Source organism: Oncorhynchus kisutch, linkage group LG11 (assembly GCF_002021735.2).
Source record: "Oncorhynchus kisutch isolate 150728-3 linkage group LG11, Okis_V2, whole genome shotgun sequence".
NCBI classification, from domain to species: Eukaryota; Metazoa; Chordata; class Actinopteri; order Salmoniformes; family Salmonidae; genus Oncorhynchus; species Oncorhynchus kisutch.
In genome coordinates this window covers 43,344,852-43,366,203 of record NC_034184.2, presented here as the reverse complement: position 1 = coordinate 43,366,203, position 21,352 = coordinate 43,344,852, and the positions used below count along the sequence as shown (strand labels likewise).

Genomic DNA, 21,352 nt, shown 5'->3' with positions numbered 1-21,352 from the left:
TGTATGAGTTGAAGTCGGAAGTTTACACCTTAGCCAAATTTAAACTCAGTTTTTCTTTAACCAGCATGCCTACCACATCATTCTGTAGAGATACGCCATCCCATCTGGTTTGTGCTTAGTGGGACTGTTATTTGTTTTTCAACAGGACAATGACCAAACACACCTCCAGGCTGTGTAAGGGCTACTTGACCAAGAAGGAGAGTGATGGAGTGCTGCATCAGATGACCCGGCCTTCACAATCATCCAACCTCAACCCTGTTGAGATGGTTTGGGATGAGCTGGGCTGCAGAGATAAGGCAAAACAGCCAACAAGTGCTCAGCATATGTGGGAACTCATGAAGCTGGTTGAGAGAATGCCAAGCGTGTACAAAGCTGTCATCAAGTCAAAGGGTGGTTCCTTTGAAGAATCTCAAATCTAAAATATATTTTGATTTGTTTAACACTTTCTGGTCATTAAATGATTGCATCCTGTTTCCATTGATCATCTTTGAGATGTTTCTACAACTTGATTGGAGTCCACCTGTGGTAAATTCAATTGATTGGACATGATTTGGAAAGGCACACACTTGTGTATATAAGGTCCCCAAGCCATAAGGTAGAAGGAATTGTCCATAGAGCTCCGAGACAGGATTGTGTCGAGGCAAAGATCTGAGGTAGGGTTCCAAATGTTTGTTTTTTTGCAGCATTCAAGGTCCCCTAGAACACAGCGGCCTCCATCATTCTTAAATGGATGAAGTTTGGAAACACCAAGACTCTTCCTAAAGCTGGCCGTCTGGCCAAACTGAGCAATCAGGGGAGAAGGGCCTTGGTCAGGGAGGTGAGTAAGAACCTGATGGTCACTCTGCCACAACTGCAGAGTTCCTCTGTGGAGATGGGAGAACCTTCCACAAGGACAACCATCTCTGCAGCACTCCACCAATCAGTCCTTAACCTGTAGTGACACCCCACCCGTGAACGGGACCGTTGTCATCATCTGACACTAATTAGCATAACGCAACGGACATAAATCTTCCTAGAAATTATTCCTATTCATGAAAATCACAAGTGAAATGTATTGGAACACAGCTTAGCCTTTTGTTAATCACCCTGTCATCTCAGATTTTCAAAATATGCTTTACAGCCAACGCTAGACAAGCATTTGTGCAAGTTTATCATAGCCTAGCATAACATTATGCCTTGCTAGCAGCAGGCAACCTTGTCACGGAAATCAGAAAAGCAATCAAATTAAATTGTTTACCTTTGATGAACTTCAGATGTTTTCACTCACGAGACTCCCAGGTAGACAGCCAAAGTTAATTTTTCCCAAAATATTATTTTTGTAGGCGAAATAGCTCCGTTTGTTCTTCACGTTTGGCTGAGAAATCGCCCGGAAATTGCAGTCACCACAACGCCGAAAAATATTCCAAATTAGCTCCATAATATCTACAGAAACATGGCAAACGTTGTTTAGAATCGATCCTCAAGGTGTTTTTCTAATATCTATTCGATAATATATCCGTCGGGACAATTCGTTTTTCACTAGGACCATTGGAGTAATGGCTACCTCTGTATTTTACGCGAGAGCAATGTGGCCGGCTATTCTTAAACCGAAATGCGTAAAACTACGTCACAATGCTGTAGACACCTTGGGGAATACGTAGAAGGCGTAAGCTCGTTGATGGTACATTCACAGCTGAATAGGGAGTCATTGGAACGCAGCGCTTTCAAAACCTGGGGCACTTCCGGATTGGATTTTTCTCAGGCTTTCGCCTGCAACATCAGTTCTGTTATACTTACAGACAATATCTGTACAGTTTTGGAAACGTTAGAGTGTTTTCTATCCAAAGCTGTCAATTATATGCATATTCTAGCATCTTTTCCTGACAAAATTTCCCGTTTAAAGCGGGAACGTTTTTTTTCCAAAAATGAAAATACTGCCCCCTAACACCAAGAGGTTTTAATGGTAGAGTGGTCAGACGTAAGCCACTTCTCAGTAAAAGGCACATGACAACCCGCTTGGAATTTGCCAAAAGGCAACTAAAGGACTCCCAGACCATGAGAAACAAGATTCTCTTGTATAATGAAACCAAGATTGAACTCTTTGGCCTGATTACCAAGCTTCATGTATGGAGGAAACATGGCACCATCCCTATTGTGACACATGGTGGTGGCAGCATCATGCTGTGGGGATTTATTTCAGCGGCAGGGACTGTGAGACTAGTCAAGATCGAGGGAAAGATGAACGGAGAATAGTACAGAGAGATCCTTGATGAAAACCTGCTGCAGAGCACTCAGGACCTCAGAATGGGGCGAAGGATCACCTTCCAACAGGACAACGACCCTAAGCACACAGTCAAGACAACACAGGAGTGACATCTCTAGATCGAAAATGGCTGTGCTACGACGCTTCCCATCCAACCTGACAGCGCTTGAGAGGATTTGCAGAGAAGATTGGGAGAAACTCCCCAAATACAGGTGTGCCAAGCTTGTAGCATCATACTAAAGAAGACTTGAAGGTGTAATCACTGCCAAAGGTGCTTCAACAATGTACTGAGTCAAGGGTCTGAATACTTTTGTAAATGTGATTTTTCTTTATTCATAAATTAGCAAAAATGTCTTAACGTGTTTTGTTTTGTCGTTATGGGGTATTGTGTGTAGATTAATGAGAAAAATGTAATCCATTTTAAAATGAGGCTGTTATCTAACAAAAAGTCTAAATGTGGTCTGAATACTTTCAGAATGCATTGTAAATCTTATACTGTCTGACTACATGTAGAATTGTTATTGTGTAGCTAAACAATTAACTTGACTGATGATTTGAATGAAATGGAAAATAAAAAGGGTGAGCTTGATGGGCCTTCAACACTGGTAGGTTAGCCTGGTGGGCAGCTTGGTTAATTTGGACAACTGGTCCCTGTCCACTTCACCCTGTCCACTTCAACTTGACATCAAGTTCCAAGACATGTGTAGTAACTTTCTGATTGTTACAATAGCAACAGTGTTGCTACATAGGACATTGGACATTGTTTCAGAATTGCATAATGGAATTATTACATAAGTGGAATAAGGAACAGTCACTATTCCTAGTAGTTACAAAGATTCTCAGCTCATTGCTATGCAATTACCAAAGTATTATGCATCAACATGCTAATAATAAAAGTTGCTCCAAAAGTAGTAACAGTTTTATTACAGAGGCACAAGAACAGGTTTATGTTAAGTGTTATTGAGAATGCTAACAGTAACAATATATGTCTATCACGTGTCGAAAGGAAACTAAATATCCCAAAACTGTCTTCTTGAATCGACTACAGCCAAGGTAGGTGGACAATCCTGTTAGTTTGTATTCTGAATAAACTATCCCTTTAAAGTTGGTATAGTGTGTGTTTGAAACAAGAACACACCCTCAGATGACAAAGGGGTTCAAAGTTGCTTTTGCTAAGCATCCAACTTGCTGTTTGCAATGTATGCAAATGGCATTGAATTGAATTCCTATAACCTTTTCAGTGGCATGTTGAAAGAGTCATACAGTACAGTAGTTGAGTATAATAACTGATTTATACTTACTGCATCTGTACAAAATATAATTTGTTAATTGGTTGAATTTGATTATGTACACCTGACGCAATGGACATTCAGGAGAATGGACATTTACAAAATGTTCAGATAGAAATGTATTGCATAGATCAAATATGACTGTCTGATTGAGGATTTGAATAGTATAGGAGATTGTGTGTGCTCTATTTATTATATTTCTAACTTCAACATGCAGTTCCAGATGCAGCCCTGCCATTAGTTGAAGGTAGCCAATCCAATAGTTTTAGAAAAGTGGTCACTTCCTGAGATCTGTGTTCAAATAATTATTTCACTCCTGGGGAAAAAGTGTTAAAGGAAACAAGTTAATTTAACTGCTAGCAAAACAAAAGCAATAATCATTCACCAGGTATTGATAATGTTGTGTTTTATAAATTACAATGACAATGGTCATAATTGTATATACATGGCACCTTTCACTCTAAAAGGCATTGTACAAATCAGTATTCCTGTGCATTAAAGTGAATATGTTTGATGCCAGAAAGAAAACAGAAGAAGCTCTGATAATAGTAGTGCAATACTATCTCATACTAATTGTCTGGTGTCTTTATTTTAGAATGTGTATGCAGATGAACTCTGTGCAAAGTGCAAAGTTTGTTATTTTCAGTGTTTTTCCCAGTGTGTGTCTACACAGGTTGTTGTGTAAACAGAGATGAATAACCTTGCAGGTTTGATTGGATCTGACTGATAAACATTAACAACCAGATTCAAATTCTGATGATGACACTGATGACCCAAGTGGGAGTTGTATGTATTCTTCCCCATTGGTCAGGAATCATTACACCCCTGCTAACCGTTGATTTAAAAAGAGGAAAACAGAGGAGGTTTCAGGTGAAACTGGTTTGCTTCCCTTCATCAGGATTCCCAAAAATATGGAGAGGTAATTTTCAATCCCGATGACTTCTGTGAACTCCACAGTCAATTCAGCATCATTTATACATTTCTTTTTGCAAAGAACTCAAAATGGTTCTTGAAAACTGATTTAATAATAGTAAGTGTGATACATTCAGTGATTTGTTGTTCTCTTTCTACAGTGCACTCAATCTAACGACGAAGCTGGTGTTTTTGCTGGTCCTGATCTATGGCTGTTATGGTGACCTTCAAGGTGAACGTTTCTTTGAGAGAGATTTTATTCATACCCTGGTAACAGTCTATAGGCAAGGTTTGACAGAAATCCATGCTTTGGTTTAGTTTACTTTGACACTGTTTCTTAGACCTGGAATAACGTTTAAACTATGTTTTGTGAACACTACTATTTTTCAGGGGGAACAAATAGTTACTTTGGAGACGACTACAACTATTTGAATACAGATCTCAGAAAGTAACTACGTCTTTAAACTATTTGAATACAGATCTGAGAAAGTGACTACATTTCAAAGCTAGTTTAATACAGATCTCAGAAAGTGACTACCTTTCAAAGCTAGTTTAATACAGATCTCAGAAAGTAACTATGTCTTTAAACTATTTGAATACAGATCTAAGAAAGCAGCTACTTAAAATAATTATTTGAATACAGATCTCAGGAAGTGACCACTTTTCTAAAACTATTGGATTGGCTGCCTTCAACTAATGGCATAAATAAATAGAGCACACACAATCTCCTATACTATTCCAATCTTCAATCTGACAGTCATATTTGATCTACACAATACATTTCTATCTGAACATTTTGTAAAGGTCCATTCTCCTGAATGTCCATTTCCTCAGGTGTACATAATAAATCAAACCAATTAACAAATTATGTTTTGTTACAGACGCAGTAAGTATAAGTAAGTTGTTATACTCAACTACTTTACTGTTTGACTCTTTCAACATGCCACTGAAAAGGTTCAAGGTTCAATTCAAAGCCATTTGCAAACAGCAAGTTGGATGCTTAGCAAAAGCAACTTTGAACCCCTTTGTCACCTGAGGGTGTGTTCTTGTTTCAAACACACACTATACCAACTTTAAAGGGATAGTTTATTCAGAATACAAACTAACAGGATTGTCCACCTACCTTGGCTGTAGTCGATTCAAGAAGACAGTTTTGGGATATTTAGTTTCCTTTCGACACGTGATAGACATATATTGTTACTGTTAGCATTCTCAATAACACTTAACATAAACCTGTTCTTGTGCCTCTGTAATAAAACTGTTACTACTTTTGGAGCAACTTTTATTATTAGCATGTTGATGCATAATACTTTGGTAATTGCATAGCAATGAGCTGAGAATCTTTGTAACTACTAGGAATAGTGACTGTTCCTTATTCCACTTATGTAATAATTCCATTATGCAATTCTGAAACAATGTCCAATGTCCTATGTAGCAACACTGTTGCTATTGTAACAATCAGAAAGTTACTACACATGTCTTGGAACTTGATGTCAAGTGATACTGAATTACCTTATGTCTCACTCTTTATGAAAATAAAATTATTAGTCATTTTGAAGATGCATATCTAAAAGCTCTCCAAACCATGTGCTTATAATCATATATTTAGACTAGTTCAACTAACTGTTGTAGTTTTTTGGTTCTTCATCAAATATTTGGCAGCCATCAAATAATGGTTTATTTTGTTTTCATATGACTTGCACATATTCAAATACCTTCAAATATGATTTGGTTTTATGAGAGGTATTACAAAATAATTTTCTGAGACCTGCATTTCTTTTGCCTTTAGTTGAAACGCTATATAAACTATATTCGACTACCTCAAGCATTTGAAAAGTTTGTATTTACAAATAAACTACAAAATACAACTATTTTCTACCCAGGTCTGCAGTTACCAAAACTTTTTTTGCAGTTGTGGCACAAATCCGATGCAAGTCAATAGTCCCGATATTAAAAATGTTTGGGCTAATCTAGAAGTAACTTCATCGAGCTACACAATACATTTGAGATGATTTGGACGTAAAGTCTTAACATTTCTAATATTGTGACTACTAACTCGCATTGGACTGACTTGCAGGTTTGTTTTAACATTATTTAATGGTGAGTTTGACTCTCTCCATGTCCTACAGATCTCTCAGGTAAGGTGTTCGTAATCCCAATGACGACAAGCACCTCACACGTAAAGCTCCATGCCAACGTCTCAAAGCCCATTTCTGCTATGACCATGTGTCAGAGGTTCAACTCTGAGCTAGAACGAGGCCAGTCCCTTTTTTCTCTGGCAACCCAGTCTCATGACAATGATTTGTTGTTGTACAAACGCTCCATGGGTGTGTACCGAGTGCATATCAGGGGAGATATACTGGATTTCTTCAGTTTGCCAGATTCAAAAAATGAATGGATCTCCATCTGCTGGACCTGGGACTCTAAAACTGGTCTGACCCAGCTGTGGGTTAATGGGAAGCGAAGTGCACGGAGGATTCTTAAACCTGATACATCTGTAACTGGCACACCAAGTATAATGTTAGTTCAAGAGCAAGACAGTTATGGCGGAGGTTTTGATGCCTCACAATCCTTTGTGGGGGAAGTTACTGACGTCCACTTCTGGGACAGTGTCATCTCTCCCTGTGAAATACAAATGTATATGGAGTTGAATAGATTTAATCCAGGAAATATTCTCAACTGGAAAGACTTGCAGTTCAGTATTGAGGGAAAAGTGTTCATAGAGAAAAGTGATTTGAGAAATGAATGTTATAATTATTAGCAAAAAAAATTGCTCAGATGTGATCAGCATTCTTCTATATTTAGTTGGTTCCTGAAAATTGACTGAATACACATTTACAAGTAGAGAATGTAACAGATTCTGCTGTGTCATACTGTTGTTTATGTCTTGAATCAGCAGATTTTCTCTGCTCATGACTCATTGCTGACATAAAAAAGAAATAAACAAAAACTATAATGCTGTTATTATGGATGACCAGTCCTTGCATCCATAGCTCTGCCTTCATGGCTCTGTCTATGAATTTGAGAGTGGTTACTGATCTCCAGGCCCATCCCTCTGCTTTTTACCAAATCGGAGGTGGGGTGACCGCTTTGTTAGTGTTAAAAGGATTCTAGCTTTAAAGAACTAAAGGTTGACTCAGAAATGCATGAAGTGAGGCTAAACTTCTCTGTTACTTTGGTCCTGTAGCTACCACATTGTAGGTCGCTTTCCCCTGCTCAGACGTTGCATGCATCAACCAATAGTTTCGTGCCACGTAATTGACTGTGTCATCGGGCAGCAGATTGCTGTAACATTTGATGTAAAATACCTATCAAGGCGTTTTAAGATGTGGCATGCGTCAGCAACGCCTGGACAGAGGAACGCGCTCTACATGTGACTGTGTGAGAGCCAAGTCTGGCATCTCTCTCATCTCATCAGTATCGATGTAGCTGTTGTGGGAGAGGAAGTCTACCAGCCACCTAGCTACAGTGCTGAAGAATAGCTTCCCTTCAATACTGAGCAAAGGAGATGATCCTGCACTGGTCGATTAGGGTTGCAAGCTCTGGTAATGTTCCCAAAAGTCCCAGGGGTACCAGAAATCCTAGTTCTCTTTAAATAATAAAGGATAATATCAAAAAATATACAGTGCTTTCGGAACGAATTCAGACCAGTTATTCTAAAATGTATTAAAAATAAACATCAATCTACACGAAATACCCTATAATGACAAAGTGATTAAAAAAAATAGATTTTTTTTTGCACATTTATATATATTTGAAGGATCAAGGATCTTTCTGTACTTTGCTCCATTTATCTTTCCCTCTATCCTGACTGGTCTTCCATGTCACGCCTTGGTCTTAGTATTTTGTGTTTGCACCAGATAGGGCTGTTTCGGTTTTCACATTCCGTTTATTGTTTTTGTAAAGTTCGTGTTTCTTTATTTATTTAATAAACATGGATTGCAATAGCCACGCTGCATTTTGGTCCGATCCTTGCTACACCTCCTCGTCCGAGGAGGAGATAGAAGAAAGCCGTTACATTCCAGTCCCTGCCACTGAAAAACGTCCCCACAGCACGATGCTGCCACCACCATGCTTCACCATAGGGATGGTGCCAGGTTTCCTTTAGACGTGACTCTTAGCATTCAGGCCAAAGAGTTACATCTTGGTTTCATCAGACCAGAGAATCTTGTTTCTCATGATCTGAGAGTCCTTTGGGTGCCTTTTGACAAACTCCAAGCAGGCTGTCAGGTGCCTTTTACTGAGGAGTGGTTTCCGTCTGACCACTCTATCATAAAGGCCTGATTGGTGGAGTGCTGCAGAGATGGTTGTCCTTCTGGAAGGTTCTTCCATCTCCATAGAGGAACTCTAGAGCACTGTCAGAGTGACCTTCTGGTTCTTGGTCACTTCCCTGACGAAGGCCCTTCTCCCCGGATTTCTCAGTTTGGCTGAGGCCACTGTGTTCTTGAGGACCTTCAATGCTGCAACAAGTTTTTGGTACCCTTCCCCAGATCTTTGCGTTGACACAATCCTCTCTCAGAGCTCTAAAGACAATTCCTTCAACCTCATGGCTTGGTTTTTGCTCTGACGTGCAGTGTCATCTGTGGGATCTTATATAGACAGGTGTGTGCCTTTCCAAATCATGTCCAATCAATTACATTTACCACAGGTGGACTCAAGTTGTAGAAATATCTCAAGATCGATCAATGGAAACAGGATGCACCTGAGCTCAGTTTCGAGTCTCATAGCAAAGGGTCTGAATACTACTTTTTGTCTGATTCTCTGTATGGTAATAACATTTGATTAAAAAAAATTAAAAATACATTGTAAAGTGCTTTCTTGCATCATATAACACAACACAATTTTCACCTATTTGGTGTTATAGATCTTATTTTCTTGTTTAAAAATCTGTGTGGGGGGGGGGGGGGATTTGTGTTTTCAGAGACATATACAGTACAAACCCAAACAAACACCAACTAAGGGTTAGGACATTTGAGCAATATTTGCTGGTCAACAATGCAATGAGATAATGTTGAAATCATTGAGCAATTTCAATGATTTAACATGTCATCCTACTAACTGAATCATTCTATCTATAGAAGTTGATCAAAGTGCGTCCATGTCAGTAAATAAAGAGATTGGTCAAAATAAGCCATTCGAGATGTGCATTTATGCATATTTGAGTATAAAAAAACAATACTACTCCATACTTCACTCATCTTACTGGTTTGCTTGTTCTCAGTGACTGTCTGTTTACACTCTGTGTAAATGGTTGATATTTAAGTTTAGGCATTAATTCCAAGGGTACATTTTTGCTAAAGGGTTAAAACAGAAGAATAAAAAAAAAAAGTGTTTTGAACTGGCAATCCTCTGAATCGTAGCTCGCAGATCAAGACCTTCCTTTATCCCCATCCACAACGCCTTAGCAAGCCGCGAGCCCTGTTCACATCCTGGCATCCTGGCGTCCTGGACACATGTCTAATAATGCTACAGGCTTGATGAAGAAATGCTGGCTGATCCCCAGTCAGGGAGAAGCTGTTCCTGAACGATGGGAGAGTATAATAAAACTACAATAAAAACAGGAGGGTGATATGCATATCATAAACTTCATAACCGGTGCTAAGAAGTTGTGGGGGACCGGCGAAACTGCGGTACACCACTGCCCCAGACCCCAGTGCCAGATAAACCAGGTCTGAAGGGGTTCATTAAAGTCTGAAAGAGTGAGAAACTGGTCGCTCCACTGCTTGACCTCTGACCCTGAGCAGCAGCCCTGACCTCCCCGACCACATTCCCCTGATAATACGGGAAGATAAAGAGAGAGGGGGGGGGGGGGAGAGAGGGGGTTGTGTCCAGAGGGGTGGAGAGGGAAGATGGAAGGGGTGAGAGAAGGGGGATGTGTGTGTAGAGAGGTGGAGGTGAGGTAGGGGTGGAAGAGGGAAAAGGGGGTAGAGTGGAGAGGGGAGAGGAGAGACTGAGTGGGTGAGAGATGAGGGAGGAAGATAGATGTAGTCTGCTAAACAGGAATAGAGATGGAGTGGGTGAGAGAGGGGAGAGAAAGAGATGAGTTTAGGAGGGAGGACAGTGTCCATCTCAGCTTTCAGACAGGCTGCCCTGGAGGCAGTATTATCAGACCTGTCACTACACACTGATAAAACACAGTGTTCTGGTTGTCCCCGGCTCCAAACGACACATGTAAGGATTCAGTGTTTGTGCTTCCAGTGATAGTGAGGAAGATACTGGAGGTAAAAATCCTGGATTGATTAGTGTCTCGCTCACATGAAAGCATATACACACACACACACAAACACACACACACACGCACACACACACTTAAATACTTTATTGGAATCCACCAATCAAATTTACAGATTGACCACCATTGTTTTTGTAGGTCAGGACTCACGGCATGGGGACATGGCCATCTAAACCTAAATAATCCAAGTTGATAATTTATTGGTGTTTGAGAGATGTGGTCCCACTATACCAAGTTAGTTTTGTGTATGTGGCCATCTCACACCAAGAAGTGACATTCCATTTAGTGGCTCAGTGAGGGTAAACTGACCTGGGTCCGTAGCCACAAAGTGTCTCAGAGAAGGAGTGCTGATCTGATTTTAGAGGCTACTTATACAGACAATTTGTATAAAACCCATAAACTGTATTTATGATTATATGAAAATATTTTAGGTTGACAATAATTCTATCACACACACACACCCCACACCCCACACCCCACACATCAGTAGAGGCCCCTCCTCAGAGGAGCCTCCACAGAGGAGCCACCACATCCTACTAAAATGTATTCTTTTTCAGATAGAACTATTGTAACGGCTGTCGTGGGTTGAAGAAAGTGAAGAGGACCAAAGTGCAGCGTGGTACGTGTTCATGATGTATATTTATTTTAACCGAAACAGTCCCGTATGGTGAAAACACTGAAACTGAAAATAACCACCCACAAACAAGAGTGGGAAAACAGGCTACCTAAGTATGGTTCTCAATCAGAGACAACTATTGACAACTGCCTCTGATTGGGAACCATACCAGGCCAAACACATAGAAATATAAACACAAGAACAAAACATAGAATGCCCACCCCAACTCACGCCCTGACCAACCTAAAATAGAAACATACGAAAGGAACTAAGGTCAGGATGTGACAACTATACTAAATATAGTCAAGTCAAACACCTGAATAAAACAAACTGTTTTGCAATAGTCTCGACAGTCTCAACAGCACCATCTAGGATAGCACCATGGTGTAGCCAGAGGACAGCTATTTTCTGTCCTCCTTTGGCTACATTGACTTCAATACAAAACCTTAGGAGGCTCATGCTCCTCACCCCCTTCCATAGATCTACATGGTTTAGTTTAGTTTATTAGGATCTCCATTAGCTAATGCACATGAAGCAGCTACTCTTCCTGGGGTCCACACACAAATTACAAATACATGAGATAGTACAGAACAATAATAGACAAGAATATAAAATATTACATGAAATAAATACAAAAATATGTAAATAAAATATTTAAGATTTATTTCACCAGGAAAAGTCTCTTTTTCAAGGGATACCTAGCCAAAGCAGCAACAATCAATACATAACTGAATAAAAACATACAGCAATACAATATGATCCAGCCTAAAAAAAGCATTTACACAGACTCTTCCATTAATATTTTTTATTCATTCAGTGGCACTAACATATCTAGATGAAGCATGGATTGTAGACTATTCCATGTCTCTAGTGCACAAGAAGAGAAGGCAGTCTTGCCAAATACTGTGAATGTCCTGGGGACTTTAAGTAGCAACCACCTAGCAGACCGGGTATTACAGGAGTTTACCCAAAAGGGCTTTGTAGATGAACACATACAATTGTAGCTTTCTGCACATATAAAGTGAGGGCCAACCTACCATTTGGCACAAGGTGCAATGGTGGGTGATTGACTTGGCATTTGTAATAAAGCGCAAGGATGCATGATAAACAGAGTCCAGTCTCGGTAAGACAGAGGAGGTTGCATGCATATACAACAAGTCACCATAATCAATTACAGAGAGAAAAGTGGCCTGAACAAGCTTCTTTCCAGCCATAAGCAGGAAGCAAGCCTTATTACGAAAATTAAAACCAAATTTCAAGTTAAGCTTCCTCACAAGATTATCCATATGAACTTTTAAGTACAACTTCTCATCCAACCATATACCTTGGTATTTGTAGGATTACACTTTTTCAACAGATAAGCCACCAGATGTGACAATGCTAACCTTCTCTGGCAGAGTTTGAACTCTGGTAAAGGTCATGAACTTGTTTTTGTGTACATTCAAGACCAGTTTGAGATCATAAAGGGAGGCCTGTAGTGAATGAAAAGAAGTCTGGAGCTCTTCAGCAACCTGAACCAGAGAAGGAGCACATTAATATATGGCTGTATCATCTGCATATACAGTTGAAGTCGGAAATTTAAACATTTAAACTCAGTTTTTCTGAGATTTAATCCTAGTAAAAAATCCCTGTCTTAGGTCAGTTAGGATCAACACTTCATTTTAAGAATGTGAAATGTCAGAATAATAGTAGAGAGAATTATTTATTTAATCTTTAATTTATTTCATCACATTTCCAGTGGGTCAGAAGTTTACATACACCAAATATTAGTATTTGGTAGCATTACCTTTAAATTGTTCAACTTGCATCAAACGTTTTGGGTAGCCTTCCACAAGCTTCCCACAATAAGTTGGGTGAATTTTGGCCCATTCCTCCTGACAGAGCTGGTGTAACTGAGTCAGGTTTGTAGGCCTCCTTGCTTGCACACGCTTTTTCAGTTCTGCCCACAAATTTTCTATGGGGTTGAGGTCAAGGCTTTGTGATGGCCACTCCAATACCTTGACTTTGTTGTCCTTAAGCACAACTTTGGAAGTATGCTTGGGGTCATTGTCCATTTGGAAGACCCCTTTGCGAACAAGCTTTAACGGCTGATGGCTTGAGATGATGCTTCAATATATCCACATAATTTTCCTCCCTCATGATGCCATCTATTTTGTGAAGTGCACCAGTCCTTCCTGCAGCAAAGCTTCACAGTTGGGATGGTATTCTTCGGCTTGCGAGCCTCCCCCTTTTTCCTCCAAACATAACGATGGTCATTATGGCCAAACAGTTCTATTTTTGTTTCATCAGACCAGAGGACATTTCTCAAAAAGTATGATCTTTGTCACCATGTGCAGTTGCAAACCGTAGTCTGGCTTTTTTATGGCTGTTTTGGAGCAGTGGCTTCTTCCTTGCTGAGTGGCCTTTCAGATTATGTCGATATATAACTTGTTTTACTGTGGATATAGATACTTTTGTACCTGTTTCCTCCAGCATCTTCACAAGGTCCTTTGCTGTTGTTCTGGGATTGATTTGCACTTTTCGCACCAAAGTACGATCATCTCTAGGAGACAGAGCACGTCTCCTTCCTGAGCGGTATGATGGCTGTGAGGTCCCATGGTGTTTATACTTGTGTATTATTGTTTGTACAGATGAATGTGGTACCTTGATGCGTTTGGAAATTGCTCCCAAGGATGAACCAGACTTGGGAAGGTCTACAATTAATTTTCTGAGGTCTTGGCTGATTTCTTTTGATTTTCCCCTGATGTCAAGCAAAGAGGCACTGAGTTTGAAGGTAGGCCTTGAAATACATCTGACCCACTGGAATTGTGATACAGTGAATTATAAGTGAAAAAATTGTTGGAAAAATGACTTGTGTCATGCACGAAGTAGATGTCCTAACCGACTTGCCAATACTATAGTTTATTAACATGAAATTTGTGGAGTGGTTGAAAAACAAGTTTTAATGACTCCAATCTAAGTGTATGTAGACTGGCGATTTCAACTGTAAATGAATGAATGGCTACATAGCTAACTAGCTAACACTGTAAATCATGATAGACTGGTAATATGTAGTCAGCTAGCTAACTATACCTATTGCTAGACAGGAAAAAAATGATTTAGCTAAATTAGAATATAATTTGTGTTTATAAGCTAACCCCATAATTTTTTATGCCAACAATATTTGTAAAATTATAATGGTATTTGGTCATGTGATTATTGCAGGGTTCAATGACAAGCAATAGAGAGAGTGAGAGAGAGAGAGCACCGCCCATGTTGAGGCAGGGAGAGGATGAACAGGCCATCAGGTGAGAATTTGAGTTACAGTGTAAGGCACTATCAGTTCAACTCCTCATCTTTGCTGACTGTAGCCCAAGTGCTATAACAAAACAGTTGTTGCCTGCATTCTAATTTCATAAGGTTGTCATGGCAGGGATCAAAGACAGTCACTAAGGAGAGGGAGAGCACCGCCCACGTTGAGGCACAAGGAGATTACGAACAGCTCATTAGGTGAGCATTTGGAATTTGAGTTATAAGGCTGTCTGGTAAAGCACGTTGCACAGCAATTCACATTGCATACAGATTGGGACAATCGGTTCAACTCCTCATCTTTGCTGACTGTAGCCCAAGTGTTACAGCATAACAAATGCTGTTGCCTAAATTTTGATTTCACTTGGATGTCATGGAGGTTGAAAACGGGGCTGCGCTCAACAATGCCACAAACCATGTTGCCGTTTGTCATGTCCACCAGGAGAACCTGGATACCGTTGATAGGAAAACAATATGTCCAAATATTCTTTCTGGCAGTGTCATGGGTAAACAGGTATTTGGTGCATTTAAGTGAATTGAAACTGAAGATCTGACCCCTCTCTCTACCACTTTTGTATAAGGTTGCAACCGGTTATTGACTGTTATTGAATGTGTATGTTTTTTACTTGATGGTCAATGACAATGAGTTGTGGCTATATATTTTTTAAAGTCTATTGCTTGAGCATGACACCAGACTGACTGGTTTATTTGAAGTCTTCTGATTGAGCATTATGCCACACTGATTGAGTTCTATATTGTTGAATTATTTTATGAATTAATACTGCAAAAAAAGTTTCCAGATTGCCTCGACTCCTTTTATGTTAATTGGTTATAAGAAATGAGTAATTCAAGACCATGTACTAGCCAAGTGTGATGAAGGGTACAGAAATAAATGATGGATTTTGACATTTAAATGTAGTTAAAGAAGGGGTGTGGTGGTGACTTTCTGAACATGTTAAGAGTGTTAAATGTTAAAAGTTTAAAGTAATATAGAAAAATGTTGCTATTTCAGTTGGGATTGGGGTGTATTGACCAATCAGGATATTTTGTGGTGTATTTTCCCTTCAAACTTCACCAGAAACAACCATTTCACATACCCCGGACCCCCTAGAAGAGTGTTGACACTGGAACCCAATGACCCTGATCCCCGCCATACTGTATCTGACACAGAGTTAGGCCCTTGCCTCAACTCATGTCTCATACCCTCATACCCAACTCATGTCTCACTGCTGTGATTACTTCACAACACTGTGTAAGTAACCCTCTCATTCCCATTCCCCATAATATTTTACTACATAAAATGTGTTTGTAGGCCTCTCATGTTTGGATAAAAACCATAGTAGACCAGCAATTAACACAATCTAATTATTAAACATAGACATCAATAATTTTCCTCCTTGCTTGGACTCATTCTTAGCTCTTTTGTCTAACTGTGTTGTGTTGTTTTTTTTGTCTTCCCAGTAAAATCCTGTCCTTAGTGGAAGTGTTGAGCTCTTCTCCAAAACCATCCATCCATGATGAGCATGTCCTGCCCTGAGGTCTGTGACCACCTCAACCTCTGCCCTGCACTGAAGTCAAGCTTCTGAACACCTCAACTCATGCCTCATATCCTCCAGCGATGCAATCACTGCTGGGATCCCTTCTCAATACGGTGTAAGTAGCCCTCTCATTCCCATTCCCCTTAATATTCTACTATAAAAAATGTTTTAGGTAAAAGTGATTTATGTCTTTGACGATTTTTTAGAAGAAAAAGAAACGCACACCTATTAAGACGAGGTGCTGGCTAGCGGAGTAGAAACTTGAAAAAAAAAGAGAGCCGCACACTCTTGGAGCTCAGATGCAAAAATGTAATACCAACGTTTCGACAGCCAAGCTGTCTTCATCAGGGTATAATCACAAACACGTTGAAGAACTTTGTAATGTGAGAGAAGAGTTCAAAGCAGAAGTCCAGCTCTATGGTTTCAGACAGGACATCGTCACCGTAAATGGTCGCCGTGTCTAAACACATATGGGACACAATTTGAGGGATTTTAAATGATATTATTAGTAACCAATCAAATCAGTAACCAATCAGATCAATAGGACTGTAGATGTTTTCACAGTGAGGAGAAAAAGACAGGAAATATTGATATTTTGAGAGATGGATGACTCGTTTATATAGTGTCAAAAGACACAGGTGTCTGTAATCATGGCCAGGAGTGGCCTAATATCATTGGTTAATAATCAAATATTAAAATGTCATTTTTAAAAAAAGAAGATTTTTTAAAACATGCTTTGTGTCTCTGTGCGTGCCCCTGTCTGTGCCTATATCGTGGGTCTCCCATCCTCATAAATGTATTTTTCAATTCACCGGCCTCCACCAAATGCATTCAGAGACACACACACTCCCTGAGACACAAACAAACATTCTGGTCCTCCCCATACTCCACACGCTGATCTCACAAACACACCCAGAGAGCCTCCTTGATGATTCATTCATTGTGCAACATTAGAATTGGACAGTTTCACTGTAATAGTCCAGGGGAGATAGATTCATGAAGACAAAGGGAATGCAGCCAGTGGTCTCTGACAGTTAGATATGACTTATTACCCAGAGGTCGAGATGAGTGTAAATCAATGTTGTTTCCAGGCCTGTGAGGGAGTTAGGAAAATAGAGTTGTTTGCCAGGGAATGCATCGGCCCAGTACAGGGAGTTAAAATATGATCTTACTTCCTGGCGTGCACACACATTCGCACGCACACACATGCCTGCGCAAGTGAGATTTGGTTGGGTGGGCCCCACCTTCCAACAAAACATTTTAGTTGACCCCTCTTGACAGCGCAGATAAAGCATTTTATTTTAAAGTTCATTTCCATGAAGGCCTGATTCACGCAGTCTCCTCTGAACAGTTGATGTTGCGATGTGTCTCTTACTTGAACACTGTGAAGCATTTATTTGGGCTGCAATTTCTGATGCTGCTAACTTATCCTTTTGGGGTGGCAGGTAGCCTAGTGGTTAGAGCCACTAGGTTCAGTAACCCAAAGGTTGCTAGACCGAATCTCCAAGCTGACAAGGTAAAAATGGGTCATTCTGCTGCTGAACAAGGCAGTTAACCCACTGTTCCTAGGCCATCATTGTAAATAAGAATTTGCTCTTAACTGACTTGCCTAGTTAAATGAAGGTTACACATCCTCTGAAACAGCGGTAACTCTGTGTCCTCCTTTCCTGAGGCGGTCCAATTAAGAGCCAGTTTCATCACAGCTCTTGATGGTTTTTGTATCTGCAAAACCCTACCTTGTCACAACACAACTGATTGGTATTAAGAAGGAAAGAAATTCCACAAAGTAACTTTTTACAAGGCACACCTGTTGATTGAAATGCATGGTTCAGAGAATGCCAAGAGTGTTCAAAGCTGTCATACATACTTTGAAGAATCTCAAATATAAAATCTATTTAGATTTCTTTAACACTTTTTTGGTTACTTCATGATTCCATATTTGTTATTTCATAGTTTTGATGTATTCTCTGGTATTCTAGAATGTATTCATCATTTGCTATGAGACTCGAAATTTAGCTCAGGTGCATCCTGTTTCCATTGACCATCCTTGGGATGTTTCTTCAACTTGATTGGATTCCACCTGTGGCGAATTCAATTGATTGGAGGTGATTTGAAAAGGCACACACCTAAGGTCCCATAGTTGACAGTGCATGTCAGAGCAAAAACCAAGCCATGAGGTCGAAGGAATTGTCCATAGAGCTCCGATTGTGTCGAGGCACAGATCTGGGGAAGGGTACCAAAAAATGTCTGCAGCATTGAAGGTCCCCAAGAACACATTGGCCTCCATCATTCTTAAATGGAAGAAGTTTAGAACCACCAAAACTCTTCCTATATATGGCTGCCCGGGCAATCGGTGGAGAAGGGCCTTTGTCAGGGAGGTGACCAAGAAGCCGATAGTCATTCTGACAGAGCTCTGGAGTTTCTCTGTGGAGATGGGAGAAACTTTTAGAAGATCAACCATCTCTGCAGTACTCCATCAATCAGGCCGTTGTGGTAGAGTGGCCAGACAGAAGCCACTCCTCAGTTAAAGGCACATGACAGCCTGCTTGGAGTTTGCCAAAAGGCACATAAAGACTCTCAGACCATGATGAAACCAAGATTGAACTCTTTGGCTCGAATGCCAAGCATCACGTCTGGATGAAACCGGGCACCTTTCCATAAGGTGAAGCATGGTGGTGGCAGCATCATGCTGTGGGTATGTTTTACAGCAGAAGTAACTGGGAGACTAGTCACCATTGAGGCAAATATGAACAGAGCAAAGTACAGAGTGATCCTTGATGAAAACCTGCTCCAGAGCGCTCAGGGTCTCAGACTGGGGGTGATGATTCACCTTCCAACAGGACAACAACCCTAAGCACACAGCCAAGACAACGCGAGACTCTGAATGTCCCTGCGAGGCCTAGCCAGAGCCCGGACTTGAACCCAATTTAACATCTCCGAAGAGACCTGAAAATAGCTGTGCAGCATTGTTCCCCATCCAACCTGACAGATTTTGAGAGGATCTGCAGAGAAGAATGGGAGAAACTACCCAAATACAGGTGTGCCAAGTTTGTAGCGTCATACCCAGGAAGACTTGATGGTGTAATCGCTGCCAAAGGTGCTTCAACAAAGTACTGAGTGATAGGTCTGAATACTTACATAAATGTGATATATAAAAAAAACTGTTATTGCTTTGTCATTATGGGGCATTTTGTGTAGATTGATGAGGGGGAAAAAATGATTTAATACATTTTAGAATATGGCTGAAACCTAACAATGTTGTCAATGGTGTATTGGAGGCGAAGTCAGGTGCAGGAGAGCAGAGTATTATGAACAGACACACTTTTATTAAAGTTCCAAAAATGAGAGCACTACATAAATCAAACGCGCTCAAAAAAACATAACATAAATGTAAAGTGCGTAAACTAACACCACATAACAAGAAACAATTACACACAAAACATGATGGGAAACAGAGGGTTAAATACAAGTAGATTGATTGGGGAAATGAAAAGCAGGTGTTTATGGAAACAAGACAAGACAAATGGATATATGAAAAATGGAGCGGTGATGGCTAGAACGCCGCCCGAACAAGGAGAGGAGCCGACTTCGGCGGAAGTCGTGACAGTACACCCCCCTTGACGCGCGGCTCCAGCGGCGCCAACACCGGCCTCGAGGACGACCCGGAGGACGAGGCGCAGGGCGATCCAGCCGGCGATGGTGATAGTCCCGCAGCAGGTCCGTACCCCTCCCACTCAATGAGGTACTGAAGGCCCCCCACCCGACGCCTCGAATCCACGATGGAATCCACGATGAAACGAACGATGTACGACGGGGACCCTCGATGTCCAAAGGGGGCGTTAGGGACCTGTGTTTGTCTCACTGGGGTGACGGTCCGCTCTGGCTTTCTGGCTACGCGTGGCTCGCTGGAGATGGACACGGGCGGCCTCCCATGTCTCCTCCGCGCGCCTAAACCAGTCGTCCACCGCAGCAGTCTCTGTCTGACCCTGATGCCACGGTGGAGGAACCGGCCGGTACCTCAATACGCACTGAAAGGGGGAGGTTAGTGGAGGAGTGGCGAAGCGAGTTCTATGCCATCTCGGCCCAGGGCACACATCCTGGTTGACTGTCTCTACCTTCCCGTTACTCTCGGTCTGACCTGAGGTAAGGCTAATTGAGACCCCCAGACGTTCCATAAACACCTTCCAAACTCTCGACGTGAACTGGGGACCCCGATCCAACACTATATCCTCAGGCACCCCGTAGTGCCGGAATACGTGTGTAAACAGGGTCTCCACAGTCTGTAGGGCTGTAGGGAGACCAGGCAGAGGGAGGAGATGACAGGAAAAAAAAAAATCCACAACGACCAGGATCGTGGTATTTCCTTGTGAGGGAGGAAGATCCATTAGGAAATACACTGACAGATGTGACCAAGGTGGTTGTGGAACAGGTAAGGAATGTAACTTACCTCTGGGCAGGTGTCTCGAAGCATTACACTGGGCACACACTGAGCAGGAGGAGACATAAACCCTCACGTCCTTAGCCAAAGACGGCCACCAGTACTTCCCAGTCACACAGCACACCGTCTGACCGATCTCCGGATGACCAGAGGAGGGAGATGTGTGGGCCCAAGAGATCAACTGGTCACGGACAGCAGACGGAAAGTACATACGCCCCACGGGACACTGGAGGGGAGCGGACTCTGTACGCAACGCCTGCTCGATGTCCGCATCCAGATCTCACACAACCGGCGCTACCAGGCAGGAGGCCGGGAGTATGGGAGTTTGATCCATGGGCCGCTCCTCTGTGTCATACAGCAGGGACAGTGCGTCTGCCTTCTTATTCTGGGAACCTGGTCTGTAGGACAGGGTAAACACAAAACGGGTATAGAACATGGCCCACCTTGCCTAACGTCTCCTCGCTGCCCGGATGTACTCCAGGTTGTGGTGGTCAGTCCAGATGAGAAAAGGGTGTTTAGCCCCCTCAAGCCAATGTCTCCACGCTTTCAACACTTTATCCACAGCCAACAACTCCCGGTCCCCCACATCACAGTTACACTCCGCTGGACTGAGCTTCTTCGAGAAGAAAGCACAGGGGTGGAGTTTTGGTGGCGTGACCAAGCGCTGTGAGATCATGGCTCCTATCCCAGCCTCAGACACGTCCACCTCTACTATGAACGCCAAAGAGGGATCCGGATGGGCCAGCACTGGAGCCGATGTAAACAGAGCTCTTAGTTGCCCAAAAGCCCTGTCCGCC

General features: G+C 41.5%; 1 protein-coding gene across 1 annotated transcript; it reads left to right on the top strand.

Moving 5' to 3' along the window:
• The first annotated feature begins 4,321 nt into the window (after positions 1-4,321).
• On the top strand, positions 4,322-7,407 carry LOC109899641 (serum amyloid P-component). The gene is made up of 3 exons (XM_020495059.2): positions 4,322-4,450; positions 4,605-4,675; positions 6,573-7,407. Exons 1-3 carry the CDS (start codon positions 4,443-4,445, stop codon positions 7,202-7,204), a joined length of 711 nt encoding a protein of 236 aa, XP_020350648.1. The 5' UTR covers positions 4,322-4,442; the 3' UTR covers positions 7,205-7,407.
• The last annotated feature ends 13,945 nt before the right edge of the window (positions 7,408-21,352 follow it).